The sequence below is a fragment of the Thalassophryne amazonica genome, chromosome 9 (assembly GCF_902500255.1).
Source record: "Thalassophryne amazonica chromosome 9, fThaAma1.1, whole genome shotgun sequence".
Lineage (NCBI taxonomy): Eukaryota > Metazoa > Chordata > Actinopteri > Batrachoidiformes > Batrachoididae > Thalassophryne > Thalassophryne amazonica.
The window spans coordinates 1523799-1543624 of record NC_047111.1 but is presented as its reverse complement, the minus strand read 5'-3'; the positions used below and the strand labels follow the sequence as shown (position 1 = coordinate 1543624).

The 19826-nt window shown below is 43.6% G+C and overlaps 1 protein-coding gene across 4 annotated transcripts in view; it reads left to right on the top strand.

Annotated features, from left to right (window-relative positions):
- Window positions 1-19441, top strand: part of mybbp1a (MYB binding protein (P160) 1a) — a 282215-nt gene extending 262774 nt beyond the window's left edge. For all 4 annotated transcript variants that reach the window (XM_034177480.1, XM_034177481.1, XM_034177479.1 and 1 more), the window contains exons 25-27: window positions 4216-4311; window positions 4390-4514; window positions 19049-19441. In XM_034177480.1, coding sequence (XP_034033371.1) covers window positions 4216-4311; window positions 4390-4514; window positions 19049-19343 — 516 coding nt within the window. In that variant the 3' untranslated portion in view covers window positions 19344-19441. The remainder of the gene's footprint in view (window positions 1-4215; window positions 4312-4389; window positions 4515-19048) is intronic.
- The last annotated feature ends 385 nt before the right edge of the window (window positions 19442-19826 follow it).

The following is a 19826-nucleotide window of genomic DNA, read 5'->3' as shown; positions in this document are numbered from 1 at the left end:
CACTTCCTGTTCCGGAGCACAGCGGTGTTTTGCTGTATCTGTTAGCTGTTTAATCTGCGCAGTTAGATTGATCTAGTTATCTAGATTACGATTTGTTTCGCAGTGTAATCTTTACGTGCCTTAACTAAAGCACTCCTTCTGCTGAATCACCTCTAAATTATTTACACATTATTCACTTTGCGTGTTTTTAGGAATCCGCTAGCTTAGCGTAGCTACTAGCTCTTAGCCGATTTAGCATGGCGGCTTCTCCTGTCTCTCCCGCACTTTTCTGCTCTGGGTGTGAAATGTTTAGTTATTCCTCGGCCTCCTTTAGCAGTAACGGTACTTGTAATAAGTGTAGCTTATTCTTAGCTTTGGAGGCCAGGCTGGGCGAATTGGAGACTCGGCTCCGCACCATGGAAAATTCTACAGCTAGCCAGGCCCCTGTAGTCGGTGCGGACCAAGGTAGCTTAGCCGCCGTTAGTTACCCCCTGGCAGATCCCGAGCAGCCGGGAAAGCAGGCCGACTGGGTGACTGTGAGGAGGAAGCGTAGTTCTAAACAGAAGCCCCGTGTACACCGCCAACCCGTTCACATCTCTAACCGTTTTTCCCCACTCGACGACACACCCGCCGAGGATCAAACTCTGGTTATTGGCGACTCTGTTTTGAGAAATGTGAAGTTAGCGACACCAGCAACCATAGTCAGTTGTCTTCCGGGGGCCAGAGCAGGCGACATTGAAGGAAATTTGAAACTGCTGGCTAAGGCTAAGCGTAAATTTGGTAAGATTGTAATTCACGTCGGCAGTAATGACACCCGGTTACGCCAATCGGAGGTCACTAAAATTAACATTAAATCGGTGTGTAACTTTGCAAAAACAGTGTCGGACTCTGTAGTTTTCTCTGGGCCCCTCCCCAATCAGACCGGGAGTGACATGTTTAGCCGCATGTTCTCCTTGAATTGCTGGCTGTCTGAGTGGTGTCCAAAAAATGAGGTGGGCTTCATAGATAATTGGCAAAGTTTCTGGGGAAAACCTGGTCTTGTTAGGAGAGACGGCATCCATCCCACTTTGGATGGAGCAGCTCTCATTTCTAGAAATCTGGCCAATTTTCTTAAATCCTCCAAACCGTGACTATCCAGGGTTGGGACCAGGAAGCAGAGTTGTAGTGTTACACACCTCTCTGCAGCTTCTCTCCCCCTGCCATCCCCTCATTACCCCATCCCCGTAGAGACGGTGCCTGCTCCCAGACTACCAATAACCAGCAAAAATCTATTTAAGCATAAAAATTCAAAAAGAAAAAATAATATAGCACCTTCAACTGCACCACAGACTAAAACAGTTAAATGTGGTCTATTAAACATTAGGTCTCTCTCTTCTAAGTCCCTGTTGGTAAATTATATAATAATTGATCAACATATTGATTTATTCTGCCTTACAGAAACCTGGTTACAGCAGGATGAATATGTTAGTTTAAATGAGTCAACACCCCCGAGTCACACTAACTGTCAGAATGCTTGTAGCACGGGCCGGGGCGGAGGATTAGCAGCAATCTTCCATTCCAGCTTATTAATTAATCAAAAACCCCGACGGTATTGCTTAAATTTTCATTGTTACGCAGATGATACCCAGCTTTATCTATCCATGAAGCCAGAGGACACACACCAATTAGCTAAACTGCAGGATTGTCTTACAGACATAAAGACATGGATCTCTAATTTCCTGCTTTTAAACTCAGATAAAACTGAAGTTATTGTACTTGGCCCCACAAATCTTAGAAACATGGTGTCTAACCAGATCCAGAGGTTTCTTCCTGTTAAAAGGGAGTTTTTCCTTCCCACTGTAGCCAAGTGCTTGCTCACAGGGGGTCATTTTGACTGTTGGGGTTTTACATAATTATTGTATGGCCTTACCTTACAATATAAAGCGCCTTGGGGCAACTGTTTGTTGTGATTTGGCGCTATATAAAAAAATTGATTGATTGATTGATTCTTCCTCGGACCCGACTACACTTCGTCAGGTCCCTGTTCGGGCACCACGTGTCAGATCCCGTTTTATATAAAAACCAGCTCTCCGTCTCTGGGGTCCGACCTTCGTGTCTCCGCGGGTATTACCCGGCAGGGCTGCACAAAGACTGTTCAAGCTGGTGGCGAGGAGATTCGTCTAGCCGCTCACTGCCTCCATCCGGACGTCCACCCCGCTGACGCTGATCTCGCACCCCGGTCGAATAGCCTTCTTCTGGAACCAGGATACGAGCCGGCCACGCCCGTTAACGGCAGCTCTCCTCTTATGGATCAGGGCTCTTGGAATGTTGCTAGATTTTAAATTCAGTGACTCGTACAGCGAGTCCCCAGGATGCATTAATTTCATTAAAAACCAGACTAACCTTTTAGAGCACTTTTTGATGGTATACACCCAAAAAACATTAACTTTTACACCTTAAGAAGAATCAATAAATCCAATGTCCGAGCCTTAACACTTTAACTGCATGCTTGGAAATTTATTGCAGGTTTTGCAAGTGCTGACAACATAATCAAAATCGGTTATATGATGATAATTTCACAACAGTAATTCAAATATAATCAGAATAATAATTGGCAGAGATTTTTGTTTCTGATTCAATAATGCTGTCTGATCTTACTCTGACTGGACTGGAGTAACTCCTTAACAATTTTTCTAGGAGTGAGGGAAGGAGGTTTTTGATGTTAAAATCCCCAGTTCGATGAACTTGGTCTCCTCTTCATCAGCTTTTAGTTGTTAGCTGACCACGATCCTTGTGATATTGTAATCCTTCAGGAAATAATCCACATAAGAGCTTATATCCTTCAGGAAATAAATCCACATAAGAGGTTATTCCTTCTTCAATCAACCAAAAGTTGATCAAATCCATTCTGGTACGATGTAATGTTCCATGAGAGAGAAAACGTTGAAACTTCCCCACTCAGACTTTAAGGCCAGTGATTATTCTCCAATGCTCTGCTACTCCGTGACTGGACGGCCTGAGTGGGAGTTGAAAACTCTCTCAAATAATCTCTTATGTCTCCAATCCTCTCGCTCCTCGATTCCAATTGCAGCTCACAAGATGGTCAGGTCTTGTGATCTCCTCGTAGCAGGGGAGAAGTGACAACAGCACCTCTCCCTGGAAGAATAACCCCGTTTCCTGTTGTTGTACAGTTTTTTATACGAAAACTCTTGTTGTTGTTGAGTTGATCTTGGTTACCATGGGGATGATGGTGACTCAAAACCTCCCCCCTACTCCTTCCTTTTACTGGAAGCCACCTGGAGAACTCATTTCTCGTAACTTATGTCTCGGCTGCCGGTAACTAGCTCCAGTTCCTCTTTTCTGTTAACACGTCAGCTTTTCTGAGAATTCATTCCTTTTACATCATGTCTTTTAGAATCACATCAATCATATTCAATCATTTCATTACAACTCTCTTTCACATAAAAACAATTCATATGATCATATACAAACATTTTCATTCCTTATTATTCATTTCATATTCTATCATGTCTTAATTATTTTCAGTTGTTTTTATCATCAGCTCTTCTGGCCTCACTTGCGACATCACTAACGTCTTCTTTTTTCTCTGCCTCTGCACTAAAAACAACTTCTTGAGTTCCTCTTTCTCCTGACTGCAATGAAAAACAACTTCTTTCAGTTCTTCTTTTCTCTGTAACTGCACCCTTTATGAAAAACAACTCTTTCCTCTTTCTTCTGACTGCATGAAAAACAACTCATATAATCATTCATTTTACTTATTTGTCACATACTTTTTCTAATCAACTTTTACTTTTTATTACATTAATAGTTCATTTAATCATACTTTGTCATTTTAGAATCATCTTAGACATATTCCATCGTTTTCACCACTGAGTTCATTCCATGGGCCTCCCCATCTGCAATGGAAAAGTCCGGTATGACCTCACTTACTCCAGGAAAGTACCAAACACTGTTCAGTTTATTTCAACGTGTGTATTAATCCAATGGCACGTACTATATTCCAAGATGAAAACAAGCTGAAAGCAAGCTTAAAGTCATCTTTCTTGACAGCGTGCGTGCGTGCGACACACTCCTCATGAAGACTCACACATGCTTGGACCATGAGATGTGTCTCCGTCTCTCCAGCACTCAGGATTACAGTCACACACGTGTTCAAACGGGACTTTGCAGGCAGACTGTAGATTGGAGCGGCGTGACGGTGTCACGTTTTAGTCTGACTGTGTGCTCTTGTGTCAGACTCTGAAGCAGGTTGGTGGCAGTAAGGTGGAAAAGGAGAAGCTGTTGAAGAACCTCCAGCTGTGTCAGTTTCTGCTCAAGAATGTCCAGCAGCAAGTAGGTACCTTCAGGCGTCCTGATGGAGCAGTGGGCTTGGTCATTTTCAGGCTCAACAATCTTTTTGTGCCTTTGTAGAAGCTGACAGTGGAGCTGGAGCCCCTTCAGGTGGCGCTGCAGGCCCTTCCAGCTCTGATCACCTTCAAGAAGAGCAGCCAGCTGGAAGACCTGTACTGGAATGTGATGAAACACTTTGGAATCATGTGAGTAAAAGGCGATAACTTGTTGATGTTGAGACATGGACAGCAAAGATTTGTTTCTCAGTGTCGTCAACCTGAAGAGCTCCAAATCCACAAACTTGGGTCTAATCCCAGTGTGGACTTTGTCCGAAGCTTCATGTTTTGTGTGCAACTTCATTTCCTTTGTTAATATGCATCAGGGTCTTTTCTGGTGGATTCTGTTAGTGCAGCAGATAAGTGAAAAATATTTCAAATGGTGATACAAGTACCAACATGTGTACAGATATGCTTTAGGGGCCATATATTTAAAAAAAAGGAGGCAGAGAATTCAGCACTGCTGAACCATCAGTGATTCTGGTGTCTGTGTCTGGGGTTGTAAGATAGCTCTGAAGAATGGTAGCAGAATGGTGCGACTATCTAACTGTATCTAACTCATATCGTAGCTGTATATTTGGGGCTCATTAGATAGCATTTGAGACACTAAACGACAACGACAACTGTGGTGAGCAATTAATGATTAGTACACTGAAGCCCATGCTGAGTCTCACAGCACTGATGTCACCTGTGTGCCCTGGCTGTGCCTCGACATCCACTCTCTTATTTCGATTATCTGGTTGCATCCATTTTTTGGTCGGACAAACTCCATCAGTTACCCTGACCTCGGTTAGCCTGTGAAACGTATAGGCCGTACTGGGGTGGTTGTTTCTGTGCACAAACAACTTCTTGGAACCATAGGTTAGAGTTGGGTCGGAATTCATACAGGGGATGTGGCTGACTTCTAAAGCAAAAGTCCTACATCTATAACTGTACCCATACACCCCCAAAATCAATTAATTTGATAACATGAGATCGAGCAAAAGGAAACTTCTGAGTGAGTCTGGAGGGCCAAATTATGTTTCTGCATACTAAAAAATGTATGATTTGATGGCAGAATCATTCAAATCAGGCAACTCTGTGCAATTCTATTGAAAAATATCATTTTATTATACAAGAAATGGCAGCCATCTTGAATTTTGAGTGGACCGTGGGATTTTTCAAAAGAGGGATAACCATGGAATATTTGAGCCAATTTTGGTGCTTGTGTCACCATTTGAAATATTTTCCTGAAGTATTTAGTTATCTGCTGCACTATATGGGTTAAATAAACCTGATCAATAAGTGCTCGGCATTGGTAGATAGTTGATATTAATGACTTTCATCCCAAATTCAAAAGTGTTCCATAAACACAGCATCGTTTCAAGAAATCTGCATGCACAAGAAACAACTGAAAATGCTGTCGTGTGTATGCCAGGCCTGTATGTGGCGCTGTAACACTCCCACAGAAAAATGGAGAACATGACGTGCAGTGTGCTCCTGAGCTCGATGGCAAACATGAATGCTAAAGCAGGACCAAAAGCTGAGATGTTGGTGTGGACGATAGCGAAGTGGAACTTCTGCTTTGCGTCACACTGGACTATGAGTCACTAAAACTACAAGACGCGACCGTTTGCTGCTCGTTGTCGTAGAAAATGAGCAGTAGACTTTGCTGTAGTAGTTTCTGTAGCACGACCACCAGTCTGTCGTCCACTCTTCATGTTGTGATCTCATCAAAACACCTCCGATGCTCCTGGACTTACTTCCCTTCCACTTATGGGCCTTTCACACTGAAAGCGTCAGAAGCGTCAAAAATCGGTCTAAAAAGCATTATTTTCAATGAGACGCATTGCTTTTTAGAGGTGTCAGAAGTGTCGCGTCAAAAGCCGAGCTAAAGCAACGCTTCTGACGGGAACGCGCATTGCGGCTTGTCAACAGGCTGACGAGGTCAAAGTTCAATCCAGTCCAACTTTCGATGCGCTGAGCTGTGATGGAAGACGAGTGGCAGAAACCACTGATCTGTACAAAACATTAACGTGTCACAGGACTGCTCATTTATAGAGCAGTTTTCTGAAGAAAAATCCTTGGAAATGTTTTTTTTTGTTGTTGTTATTTGTTTACCTCAGAATTTCTGATTACTGTTAAAAAAAAGTTTAGAACACTTGTAATTAAAATAGCTAAATAAATCAATAAATGGTTCTTTCGAAACCTTTCTTCTGTAAATTAAAACCACCTGTTATTTCAGATTAGATAATTTCTTGTTTAACATAAGGAACCTCGGACATTTATTTTTTGACAAAATAACATGGAAATTTGTACTTTTTTTTTTTTTTTTAAGTCTGGTAGATTATTTATATCTCATTTCAACCAGAAAAACAGTCACTGTAAATAAATACTAATGTTTATTATAAATGCAACAGGAAATAATTTAACAATGACTGCAGTGTGATTGTAAAGTAGGATTTCTGTCACATAAACCTCATGATGAATTTTTTTTATAGTCAATTCAACTTGTAATTTCGTCAAAATATGTAATTGCCTTTAATGTTATCAGGACAGAGTCATTTCTAAAATATGAATATGAGCACAATAAGTGGAGAGCTTCTACCTGTGCAAATGTCTTTGGACTTTGATTCATGGACATTTTTAATGATCTGTTCATTTATTGTTAAAATATAAAATGAAACAGCTTTTTAAAAATAATAAAATAGTTGCTGTTCAAAGAGCCTTTTATTTAGAAGCAGGTGATGTTCTGCTGGATTCTCTGGACCAGATGAAGGTCTCTTCTGCAGCTTTGAACTCTGGTGGTGTTGCTGAAAAGCAGAGATGTTTTCTTTCAACTGGACTTCGTGGTGTTCAGCTCATCAATGGAAGTTTGGTTGTCTACACAGCAAATGTTCCTGATTGGGACAAATAAAAATATTTCTTTAAATATAAAGAAACACTAAACAGTTAATATATAAAAAGGAAAAAAAAATGGGGAAAAATGATGGAAAAAAATGCCTGGAAATAAAATAATTACTACATTAAAGAAATCCTCCCATAATTACAATAAAGATACGGATGGATCCCTAGTTACAAACAGAGCAATGTAGTGTATTCTATCAGATGTCAGGAAAACTGTAACGAACACTACATAGGTGAGACTAAGCAACCTTTACACAAAAGGCTATACCAGCACCGCAGAGAGGGCGCCAGTGGACCTCAGTCTGCAGTTCACCTCTACCTGAAAGACACTAACCACATGTTTGAGGACAAGGAAGTTAAAATATTAGCCAGAGAGAAGAAATGGTTTGAGAGAGGTGTCAAGGAGGCATTCTTTGTGAAACATTTGAAACCTAGCCTTAACCGGGGAAGGGGTCTGAGACATGCTTTGTCCCCTGTTTACAATGGGGTACTCAGATCAAAGCAGTTTCAGTCTTTTGTTCATGGTAATGAGTCATTCATGTCTTCAGCAGAGTCGTCAAGGGAGCCATCAGGAGAGGGACAGCTGCCCTGTCATTAGGAGGGTGTTAACTAGAGCACAATAGGTGCTAATTAGAGCTATTGTTTAGTCACCAGCCTATAGCAGTCTGCCTCTCGGTAGGAGGGGTCTGGTTAGGTTTAAAACTCCAGCTTTTGTGACTTCTTGATTATTCTTCTCTACAAGAGTCAAGACAGAAGTCAGACCACCAGAACAAGAATTTTAGCTGAAGAAGCTTCTCCGATTTGAAGCGAAACGTCCTCGTGTCAAGCAACCTAGTCCAGTCGAAGATTCAAGCTTCTATACTATGGAAACCACCTGGACAACTGAGAGCCTACACAGAAACAATAAAGATACGGCTATTTTTTAATTATTCTTTAATTGAGGAATTTAAAATTATAAAATGGGATTAAAAAATTTTATGCTGGTGGGAGGGGTTTGGGTAGGGGGAGGTCTGGGGGCGGGTTTTGGAGGTGGGGCTTGGGGGGGTCATAAATTATGAAGGTTTATCGTTTTTTGGCCATTTTGACAGATTATGTCTTGGTTTTCTCTCTTGTTCTACTTTTCTTCTCTTCATCGTTTCAGCCAACTCCGTCCCTTTACCAGCCAGCATTTAAAATCCACACTCTCACTTCCACCCTTCTACCTGTCCTCTCGCACTGCCTCTGGACACATTCTCAACTCAGCTCAACTTTATTTATAGAGGCAACTGAAACAAAGTGCTGTACATGAGGGTCATAAAAACAACAAAGCAACCCAACCACAGTAAAAACAGAGGAGGCCTGATGTGCACAGGTAAATCATTCCAAATTTTAGGAGTAGCAACAGAAAATGCTTGAGCATTCACTTGGACCTCGGTACCTCAAGAAGCATCTGATCAGCTGATCGGAGTCACCTTGCAGGGGCGTAGTGGTGAAGCAGCTCAGAGAGGGAGGGTGGGACAAGGCCATTTCAAGATTTAAAAACAAATTAAAGAATCTTAAAATGAACTCTAAAATGCACAGGCAGCCAGTGGAGGGAAGCCAGGATCGGTGTAACGTGCTCCCTCTGTCCTCCTCCAGTTATCAGACGAACGGCAGCATTCTGACCTAACTGGAGGCGTGTAACGGAGGACTGTCGAACTCCAAAATAAAGTGCATTACAGTAATCCAGCCCAGAGGTAATGAAGGCACGGATACTGTTTCAAAGTGCTGATGTGCCAGAAAAGGCCTGAGATGAAAGAAATTAGACCAAACTACTGCACTCATTTGTCATCCATCTTAAAACCCAAATTAGCAACAGAGTTCTTTGCATAAGCTGCCAATGGACCCAAATAAACGGGGGGGGGGGCACAGGAGCCGCTGGGGCCAAACAATCACCTCTGGATTCTTGTAATTAAGGTTTAGGAATTTAGGTTTCTCCTCCTTTTCTTCACCCTACAGTGGCTCAGTTTCTGCCATCACCCTGTTGGAACCTGAACTCTGTAGCACCGGTGGCACCTGATTAACCCAGGTCCTCGACTGTATGGAAATTTGATTTAGAGACTAAAATTTCTCCAGATTCTTTATTTTTATTTTTTTAGGATGGCGACACGCATCAACACAGTGGTTTCTCTAGCTCCCGGTATCGTCCTTAGTAAAAATAGTAGTTTTAGCGGTGTTAGCAGCTCTAGTGTTCTGAATAACATAATGAGCATAAAATAAAGCTTCAAAGATTTGCTCGAGCTAAACAACAACTGCTGCCATGTCCGAATCCACCCAGACCTAAAGGCAACACTCGGCAGATTGACGATCCTAAGAGCGAGTCGCAGGTGGAGCCAGCTCAGACTCAAGAGGAAGCGCTGGGGAAAACGGGGAAAACGCGAAGGTCTGTTAAACAAGCTAAAAGCTAACAGTGGAAGACCGGCTATCCTGTCACTATTTCTATCCGATGTCCGTGCGCTGGAAAACCAAATGGACTTGCTACAACTGAGATTACATCAGCAGGACATGTGGAGCTGCAGTGTTTATGTCCTGACAGAGACGTGGCTCAACAACATGCCGGACTCTGTCTTTGAGCTACACAAGCGGATACTCTTCCGTGCGGACAGAGACCAGCAGCACTCCAGTAAAACCAGAGGAGGAGGGCTGTGCATCTACATTAACAAAGGTTGGTGCACAAACTGTTCTGAGGTGGAAGGACACTGCTCTGAAGCTGTAGTAAAATGCCGCCCTCACTATCTGCTGCAGGAATTTACAGCAGTGTTTATTGTGGCCGTCTACGTCCCCCCACGAGCTAATGCTAACGACACTCTGAAGCAGGTACATAACTCCATCAGCTTGCATCAGAATAAACACCCAGATGCGCTGTATGTAGCAACAGGGGACTTCAACCACGTAAACCTGCAAGATATTCTCCCCGAGTTCCACCAGCATGTAAACATCGCCACACGAGGGAAAAACACGCTGGACAAAGTGTATACTAATATACGTGGAGCTTACAGAGCAGCCCCCCGCCCCCCATCTCGGCACCTCAGACCACATCTCACTCCTCATGCTTCCTGCTTACAGTCCAGTGTCGAGAAGCAGGGACGCTATCACAAAGACCATCTCTGTGTGGACTGGTGCTGTGTCCATGCTTTAAGACTGCTTTGAGACCACCGACTGGCAAATGTTCAGAGCGACTGCAACAACAGGGAGCAATGTGGACCTGGAGGAATACTCAACTGTGCACAGCTACATCCGGAGCTGCATGGACAATGTGACCACCTCCAAGACCATCACCATCAGGCCAAACTAGAAACCCTGGATGACCAGAAAGGTGCGCTCCCTGCTAAAAATTCATGATGCTGCATTCAAAGACAGAGATGCAGCAGCAGCCAGAAGGAACCTGTCAGCAGGAATAAAAAGAGCTAAGTCCACATATGCCCTCAAGGTTCAAGGCCACCTCCAATCCAACGATCCACGGAGCATGTGGAGGGGCATCAAATGCATCACGGACTACAAAAACAATGTAGCACAGTGCTCTGCAGACCCAGCGCTCCCAGACACTTTTGAGGCGTCCAACACCACCACCCCCTCCCAAGTCCCTCCCTTCCCCAAAGACCCCCCAGTCAGCAACATCACTACAGCTGAGGTGAGGAACGTGCTGCAGAGGATCAACCCCCGAAAGGCCCCGGGCCCTGACGGACAACCAGGGAGGGGCCTTATAGACTGTGCACACCAGCTGTCTGAGGTTCTGGCGGATATATTCAACACCTCTCTGTCCCACGACCAGGGTTCCTCCGTGCCTCAAGACATCAAGGATCATCCCTGTGCCAAAGACCTCTGCACCATTCTGCCTCAACGACTACAGGTCAGTTGCACTCACCCCCATCACCACAAGCACACAGTGCTTTGAGAGGCTGGTGATGAGGCGCCTGAAGCAGACCATCGATGTGACTGTAGATGAGCACCAGTACGCGTCCAGGCAAAACTGGTCCACAGCTGATGCTATCTGCACCGTGGTGCATCAGGCTCTCCCCCACACAGAGAACAAGGACTCCTATGCAAGGCAGCTGTTCCTGGACTTCACTTCTGCGTTCAGCACCATCATCCTGCAGAAACTGTTGTCCAAGCTGGCTGAACTAGGAGCCCCCTCAGCACTGTGCAACTGCATCCTGGACTTCCTGACTGGGAGGCCACAGAGTGTCAGGATCAACACCACCTCATCCTCCACCATCATCCTGAACACTGGCTCGACCCCAGGGTTGTGTGCTCAGTCCACTGCTGTACATGTTGATGACCTTCGACTGCAGAACCCAGCACAAGAATAATCTTGTTAAGTTTGCAGACGATACAGCAGTGATCCTTCCAGCCTTCTACAGCTGTGCAGTGGAGAGTGTCTTGTCCTGCTGCCTCCCTGTGTGGTATGGTGGCTGCACGGTGGCGGAGAAGAAAGCGCTGCAGCGGGTGGTGAAGTCTGCACAGAGGACCATCGGATGCAGCTTACCACCCATTGGGGACATCTACATCTCCAGATGTAGAGACAAAGCCACCTGCATCCTCCGAGACTCCACCCACCCTGCGCACAGTCTGTTCACACCCCTTCCCTCTGGAAGGAGGCTGTGCAGCATCTGGGCAAAAACATCCAGACTGAAAAACAGCTTCTACCCGAATGATGTCAGACTGTTGAACAGTTCAACATCCACCACCAAACTGTAAACACTGCACTACATGCACAGTGTCACCTTCTTAATACTCTAATGCTGCTGCTGACCCTGTGCCTTTTATGTATATGTATATATACAAGGGTAGGCTCAAAAGTTCTAAGGTTCCCCATGAAGGAGTAATGCATTAACTGCATTATAGTGAGCCTTAGAACTTTTCAGCCTACCCTTGTATATATATACATAATTTATTTATTTATTTATTTCTTTGTTTGTTTGTTCTATGACCACAGGGGTGCACATATTGTACACTGCAAAAGTTTAGATTGCAAAAGTTTATACTATGGGTTAGGTTAAAAAATTTGTTCCAGTTAACTACACCAAGACCTGGAGAAACTGCATTTCATTCTGTCTGTAAGGGTCAAGTGACAATAAAAGTGAGTCTGAATCTGAAATTTGATTTAGACAATAAAATTCCTCCAGATTCTTTGAATCACTTAATGATATTCTGTAAGGTAGAGGGAGAAATATGCAAATCACTCCCAACTCCCAAAGGAGCATCATTTTATGGGGAGGTGATGGTCTCGTGGTTAAGGTGTTGGACTTGAGACCAGAGGATCCTTGGTTCAAATCCCTGCCTGACTGGAAAATCACTAAGGGCCCTTTGGCAAGGTCCTTAATCCCCAATTGCTCCCGGTGTGTAGTGAGCACCTTGCATGGTAACACCCCTCACATTGGGGTGAATGTGAGGCATCATTGTAAAGTGTTTTGAGTAGAGGTGCACCGATCGATCGGGCCATTATCGGCAGATCCCGCCTTGATCAGTTTGATCGGTGATCGGCAAAATGCGCCGATCAAAAGGACCGATCACAACAGTGCAGGCAGCAGCGCAGGGAGCACTTGGTCCTGTCATGACACGCTTTCCCATTTTGACTTCTGATATAAGCTGGACAGACAAGGAGAGCAGTCACCATCATCTAATGTAGTCCATGTCCGTCCAGCTCATATCAGAAGTCAAAATGAGTCAAATGGCTCTGAGAGATTGAAATAGACTGCTGTGTAATGAATGGAACCACACTGCCATCTAGTGGATATCCAGTGTGCGTGAGTGTGTATTTGTGAATCAGTAGGCATTTTGATTTTGTTTATTTTTCATATGAGTGTAGAGCTACAGAGAGTACAAAGAAGCTTTGTTCATTTGATTTGCTTCTTTTGTGAACTGCCATGATACTGGAATTGACAACTAAGTTCGAAAAAAAAATTGATTGAATTGATTTGTTTGTGGATCTGTGGATTTCGCGAAAAGAATGTCTCAAAATTACGTCACAGAGGAAAGCGATGAATCCATGTAATTGGTGATCCACAAATGCTGAAACTCGATTCACAAATACAATTTCCAGTTTTACAAATGTAAATTTTTTTTTTTTTTACAAATTAAGTTTTATATTTGCAAATACAACATTATTTGCAAAGACCAATTTACAAGTTACAAATATGAAATTTGCATTTGTGGATATCTGAACACATTTGCAAGTCAATGATTATTTGTAGATCACCCTGTGTGCATTTACAAATATTGAGACAATTTTAACCCCATAGAATGAGGGCTGTATTTTACATTCTCATCGTATTCTCTGTAGGCTGTAACCTGAGCAACATGAAACATGGAAAAAAAAGCTTGCTGGTAGAACAAAGTCAGTGTAATAAAACAAAAGTTGCCAGTTTATTCTAGTGTTTTTATTTGAATGAATGTTTTTTGTTTTCATCATTAAGTTTTAATGCAAAAATAGTCCTATACATTAGACCTATAGTCTTATTTTTGGCATTATCCAAATATGTACTTGATCAGTATCGGCTTTGATTGGTATCAGCAGATCAAAATTTCAGTGATTGGTGATCGGCCTAAAAAAAATCCTCATCGGTGCACCGCTAATTTTGAGTGTCTGATGCAGATGGAAAAGCGTGATATAAATACAGTCCATTTATCATTTAACACATTTAAATAACTTTCTCACATTTGTTGGTCCTCTGGAGGTCCTCTGGAGGGCCCCTGCCCATCTTGGCTCCTCAAAGACTGCCTTTAGTGGATACTGCATTTAATCATCTTTGCTTAATTTTTTTAACTCACTAGCCCTAAATCACCACGTTCCAACTTTTTTTGGAAAATGTTTGAGGCCTGAAATGCAGGAATGGCTCAAAAAGAAATGAAGTTGACCAACAAAAACAAAACCAACAGGAAAAAAAAAACCCAGGGATGGCACATAAAGAATGTCAAATGTATATGTGTTGTCTTTAATTCTGATGTGTGCCATTGTTGCGGTAAACAAGTAATAATTGTGGATTAATTGCTGTATCTTGTCTGAGGTAATTGGAGTGTAAACGTAATTTCGGTGTTGTTGCACTTGTGTAATGACAATAAATCTCATCTCATGAAATATCTTTGGTTCAGACTGTTTGCATGGACTGGATGTTGGGGTGAGGTGTGTGTGTGTGTGTGTGTGTGTGTGTGTGTGTGTGTGTGTGTGTGTGTGTGTGTGTGTGTGTGTGTGTGTGTGTGTGTGTGTGTAAGAGAGCGAGAATATTTGGTCTCATCTTTCAAGTTTAATTGTGATGGAAGGTCTGAGTGGGTCACAAATGGTTTTGAGGTTTCACAGCACCTCCCCCTGTTCTTTATATATATATATATATATATATATATATATATATATACACACACATGACGTCTGTTAGAAAAGTATCGAACCTTTTTATTTTTTTCAAAAACCATATGGATTTGAATCACGTGTGATTACATCAGCCAAGCTTGAACCCTCGTGCGCATGCGTGAGTTTTTTCACGCCTGTCGGTTGCGTCATTTGCCTGTGAGCAGGCTTTGTGTGAGCAGTGGTCCACACCTCTCGTTCTTTTTTTATTGCGAATAAATGTCTGAACGATTTGGAGCTTTGCTGCATCAATTTTTTTCCAGAAACTGTGAGAGACCGCCAGGTGAACACCGTTCGGAAAATTAATATGGCTTTCAGGGACGATTTTATGGGGATTACACAGATTAAGGAGTGATCCAGATGGTTTAAAGACCGCCCACAACTGCTGAGAGCGTGCCGTGCTCCGAGCGCTGATCGACAGGCTGAAACAACCAGATCATTTCCAACGTGAAGGCTTTGTTGATCCAGGACGTCGTCTGACTTTCACAAAAAGGCAGAAGTTGTGGACATCAGCACTTTTTCGGCACATTCCACTGTTACATGAGTTTTTGTCATGGAAAGAGGAGTGGAGGAACTCCGCGGTGGAGCCGCATGGTGCAAAGCAACGCTGTGATGAAGCCTCACGGGACATGTTGGGGCATGTCCAGCTCGTGCTCAATTTCTCGGATAATCACATGACTGAAAAGCAGCCGACAGCTGTCTGAAATCCACCTGAAAGCTGTCCTGTGAGACCAACACGGAGGTGGTTTTGTGCCGCGTAATGAACGGCTCCGTGGCGCGTCCCTCCACTTCTCTTTCCATGACAAAAACTCCTGTAACAGTAGAATGTGTCGAAAAAGTGCTAATGTCCACGACTTCTGCCTTTTTGTGTAAGTCAGACGACGTCCCGGATCAACAAAGCCTTCACGTGAAGTTGGAAATGATCTGGTTGTTTCAGCATGTCGATCGGCGCTCGGAGCACGGCGCGCTCTCAGCAGTTGTGGGCGGTCTTTAAACCGTCTGGATCACTCCTTAATCTGTGTAATCCCCATAAAATCGTCCCTGAAAGCCATATTAATTTTCCAAATGGTGTCCACCTGGAGGTCTCTCACAGTTTCTGGGAAAAAAAATTGATGCAGCAAAGCTCCAAATCGTTCAGACATTTATTCGCAATAAAAAATAGATGAGCTGGGTGGATGAGCACAGGTGAATGACACAACCGACAGGCGTGAAAAAACTCACGCATGCGCACGAAGGTTCAAGCTTGGCTGATGTAATCACACGTGATTCAAATCCATATGGTTTTTGAAAAAATTAAAAAGGTTGAATACTTTTCTAACAGACCTCGTGTGTATATATATACACACACACACACGAGGGTAGGCTGAAAAGTTCTAAGGCTGACTATGATGCAGCTGTCGAATTGAACAAATTCAGGGTTATTTTTCTACATAGTCTCCCTGTAACTCCACACACTTCTTCCAGCGGTGCTTGAGTGCTTCGATTCCCTTGGCATAGAAGCTTTCATCTTGAGAGTCAAAATAGTCCTCAACGGCAGCCATCACCTCATCATTGCTCCAATAGTGCTTCCCAGTCAAGTTTTTATTCAGGTTTGGGAACAGATGAAAGTCCGAGGGTGCCAAGTCAGGGGAGTATGGTGGGTGATCTACCAGTTCGAATCCACACTCGTGGATAGTGGCCATGGCCACTGTTGACTTGTGAGCTGGGGCATTGTATTGATGGAACAGCACCCCTTTCGTCAGCTTTCCTGGTCGCTTCTTTTTGATAGCCTCGCGTAACTGTCTCAGTAGGTTAGAATAGTACTGTCCATTTATGGTTTGTCCCTTTTCAAGATAGTCCACAAACACAATGCCCTTGGCATCCCAGAAAACTGAAACCATGGCCTTCCCCGCAGACGAAACGACCTTGGCCTTCTTTGGAGGTGGTGACCTTGGGTGTTTCCACTGCATTGATTGTTTTTTTGTCTCTGGTTCAAAGTGGTGAACCCAACACTCATCCTGGGTAAGAAAACGTTCCATGTAATTGGCTGGATCCTCTTCAAATTGTGCCAAGTTTGCCTTCGACATGACTGGTGCGTTTCTTGTCAGGCGTCAGACGTGGCACCCACCGAGCTGACACCTTTGACACCTTTCCAAGTTCTTCATGCAGAATGTGTTCATTTCTCTCACGGGATATTCCCACAGCATCTGCTAGCTGATTAATCGTCGATCGTCTGTTGTCCATCACCATTTCATGAACAAGGTCAGTGTTTTTCTGGGTTGTGGCTGTTGCAGGCCGCCGAGACCTTGGGTCATCTTCAAGGCTCTCTCTGCCCCTCTTAAATTCAGCTGCCCACTTCTGAACTGTAGATATGGAGGGAGCTTCATCCCCTAATGTAGCAACCATATCCGCATGAATGTCCTTGGGCTTTAACCCCTTCTTATGCAGGTACTTAATCACACCGCGATGCCAGATTTTGTCCATTTTTGCCGTTTCCCTCTACCACGAACTTTCAAACTTGGCTATGAATCACAAACTACCTCAACCTGGAAGAAAATAACACAGTTAGTCAGTGGGTTCCCTCCGGGTGATCTGGCTTCCTCCCACATCCAAAGACGTGCAGGTTAGGTGGACTGGAAACTTTAACTTGTCCAGGTCCCCCTTGTAAACGAGACCTCAATCTCAGTGGAAAGAACCTGGTTCAATAAATATATAAAGACATTCTGATCAAACATTTCAATTATTTCTGAAATTTGGTGCAGACCTCTGGAGGCTTTCTGGTCATGGTAAGGTGGACTTTTGTGGTTGGGCCAGTTTTTCCCATTTTTTTTTTGATTTATTGCAGGAACACTGTTCAATAACTTTTACCTGTTAATTTTGCATAAAGATTTTTTGAGAAGCTGCCTGCAGACAAAAATAATCTGTCCTTGAATGGTTCTAAAAGCCCCCCAGGGCCACACAAAAAACACATTTTGCACACTTCTCTGTTGCTGGAAAAGCTGCTCTGTGACGTTGTCTGTAAATTTTCATATAGCTTCAACTCACAAATATTTTCACTCACCTTGAGTCATTCTAAAAGCCCCCATGGACCCCCAGAAGGGGGAAAAAATTACAATCACTATCCACTGATTTTCTCAACAAATAGTCATTTGTATGTTTGAGGGCAAACCTTCATTCATTCATTTGACTAAGTGCCACTTTCCCCATATTTGGTCAGAATGACTGTCTTTGTCACTTTGTTCCTCCAGGCCAACACCTCGACCCACTGCAGTTTTGGCAGAGGAAGGTTCAGTTCTGACAGATGCCTCTGCTGTACTGTCAAGCTGGATCAGCTTCTTTGAGCAGCTCTATCAGGCTGATCCTCCTGCTGGGATGTTAGACATTTCCAGAACCAGGGTTCTTAGACCTCAAGCTCCAGTCAATTATGAGATGCCTAATCCTGGTGAGATTGCAAAGGCTGTGAAACCACTGAGAGCAGGAACGCTCCAGGTATTCGTGGCATTGGAGCTGAGCTCCTCGAGCTGGGAGACAGATAACATCTCTTCAGATTGGAGGAGAGGACATGTCCCAGTCTGGACCAGATAGAGTGATGATATGTATTTTAACAACTATAGGGGTATCGCAGTGCTCTCTCTGCCAGGGAAGGTGCTTGTGAGGACCATTCTTAGCCGAATTCAGTTTCAACTACTTACTGCTCAGCGACCAGAGCAGTCTGAATTCATACTCAAGAAGTCAACTGTCAGTCGCATTCGAGCCCTGGGAGTACTCACAGAATACGAGTGTGAGTATGCAAAGCATTTGATTTTAGTTGACCAAACTGCTCTCTGGGACATCCTGAGAATTCGTGGGATCCCCAAGATGTTGCTGAACATCTTAATCAGTCAACACAGACACTGTGTGTGCTGTACAGAGTGGGGGCAGAGACTCTTGGGTTTTTCCCAGTGAAAACTGGTGTTCCTCCTACACTGTTCAGTGCTTGCATGGGCTGGATGTTGGGGTGAGTTGTGGAAACCAATGGCTTGGATGCTTTTGTTTAGTGAGGAATTGTTTACTGATTTTGACTTAATGGACAATGCAGTGATCTTTGCTCAGTCAATCAATGGTCGCTCTAATTGCAACACTTGAGAATCTGAGTGAGGAGTTGGAGTGTCTGGATTTGAGATGGTCCTGGATCAAGACTAAGATTCACCTCATGAGACCGTGTGCAGGCGGGACAGCGTGCCTCAGCCACACCTGGAGCAGATGGCTAACTTGTTGTTGTGATTGTTTCTTTTACTTTGAGACAGACTGATCGATTAAAAATGAATCAAAAGTAGACGTTTGCAGCAAAGTGTCCAGACGTGCAGCTGATGATCAAACTATTTATAATCATGTTGTTCTGAATAAATATTTGTGAATTCTCTGTCAGTTTGCTCACATTTGTTGATGCCCCATGTTCTGATGTTCATGTTGGCAGGAAACCCAAAGCTGAAAAGACTTCATCAAACCAGGAAGTCCAACAAGAGGAGGTGAAGAAGAAGAAGAAAGGCTTTCTTCCAGAAAGCAAAAAACGAAAGAGACGTCAGAAGACACCAGAAGACACACAGATGTCCACTGATCAAAGACAAAGCAAAAAACAAAAGTCTGCAAACAAAAGAAAGCACCACGTAACAGGTGGAGCCACAGCGCCACAGCCTGGTCTGGCCAAGAAACGCAAGATGCAGCCAAAAACAAAGCCCATGAAAAAGAAGCAGCAGCAGCACAAAGTCTGAAGTGGACACTGTGTGACTGTTTTCCTTCAAACATTCTGACATGTTGGTTTTATTTTTCTGAACTCTGAGTGAATAAATGTCATGTTGATCATTCATCAGTGAGCAACACGATGTTAGCGAACACGCGTGGTGGCATTTCCCAGAGAATCTCCTCATCTTTAATCAGCTGACAGATTCTTCCTCAAGTCCTTCAGAGGCTCGTGAGCGTAGTTTGGACATGAACGAGACCTCGGGACACATTTCCTGTCATACACACTGAGCCAACACGGAGAGTCATCTGCCATCATCAGACAGGTGCCACACACCTGTCGGTCTATAAAACCCAACAAGACAAAGTAAATTCAAAGACAACGATACGTTAATGTAAATCACAATTTTCATCATCGCCGTGTATCGTTTAATCACTCCAAACTGTGAATACAGTTGTGCTCAAAAGTTTACATACTCTGGCAGAATTTTACATTTTCTGGCCATTGGTCAGAG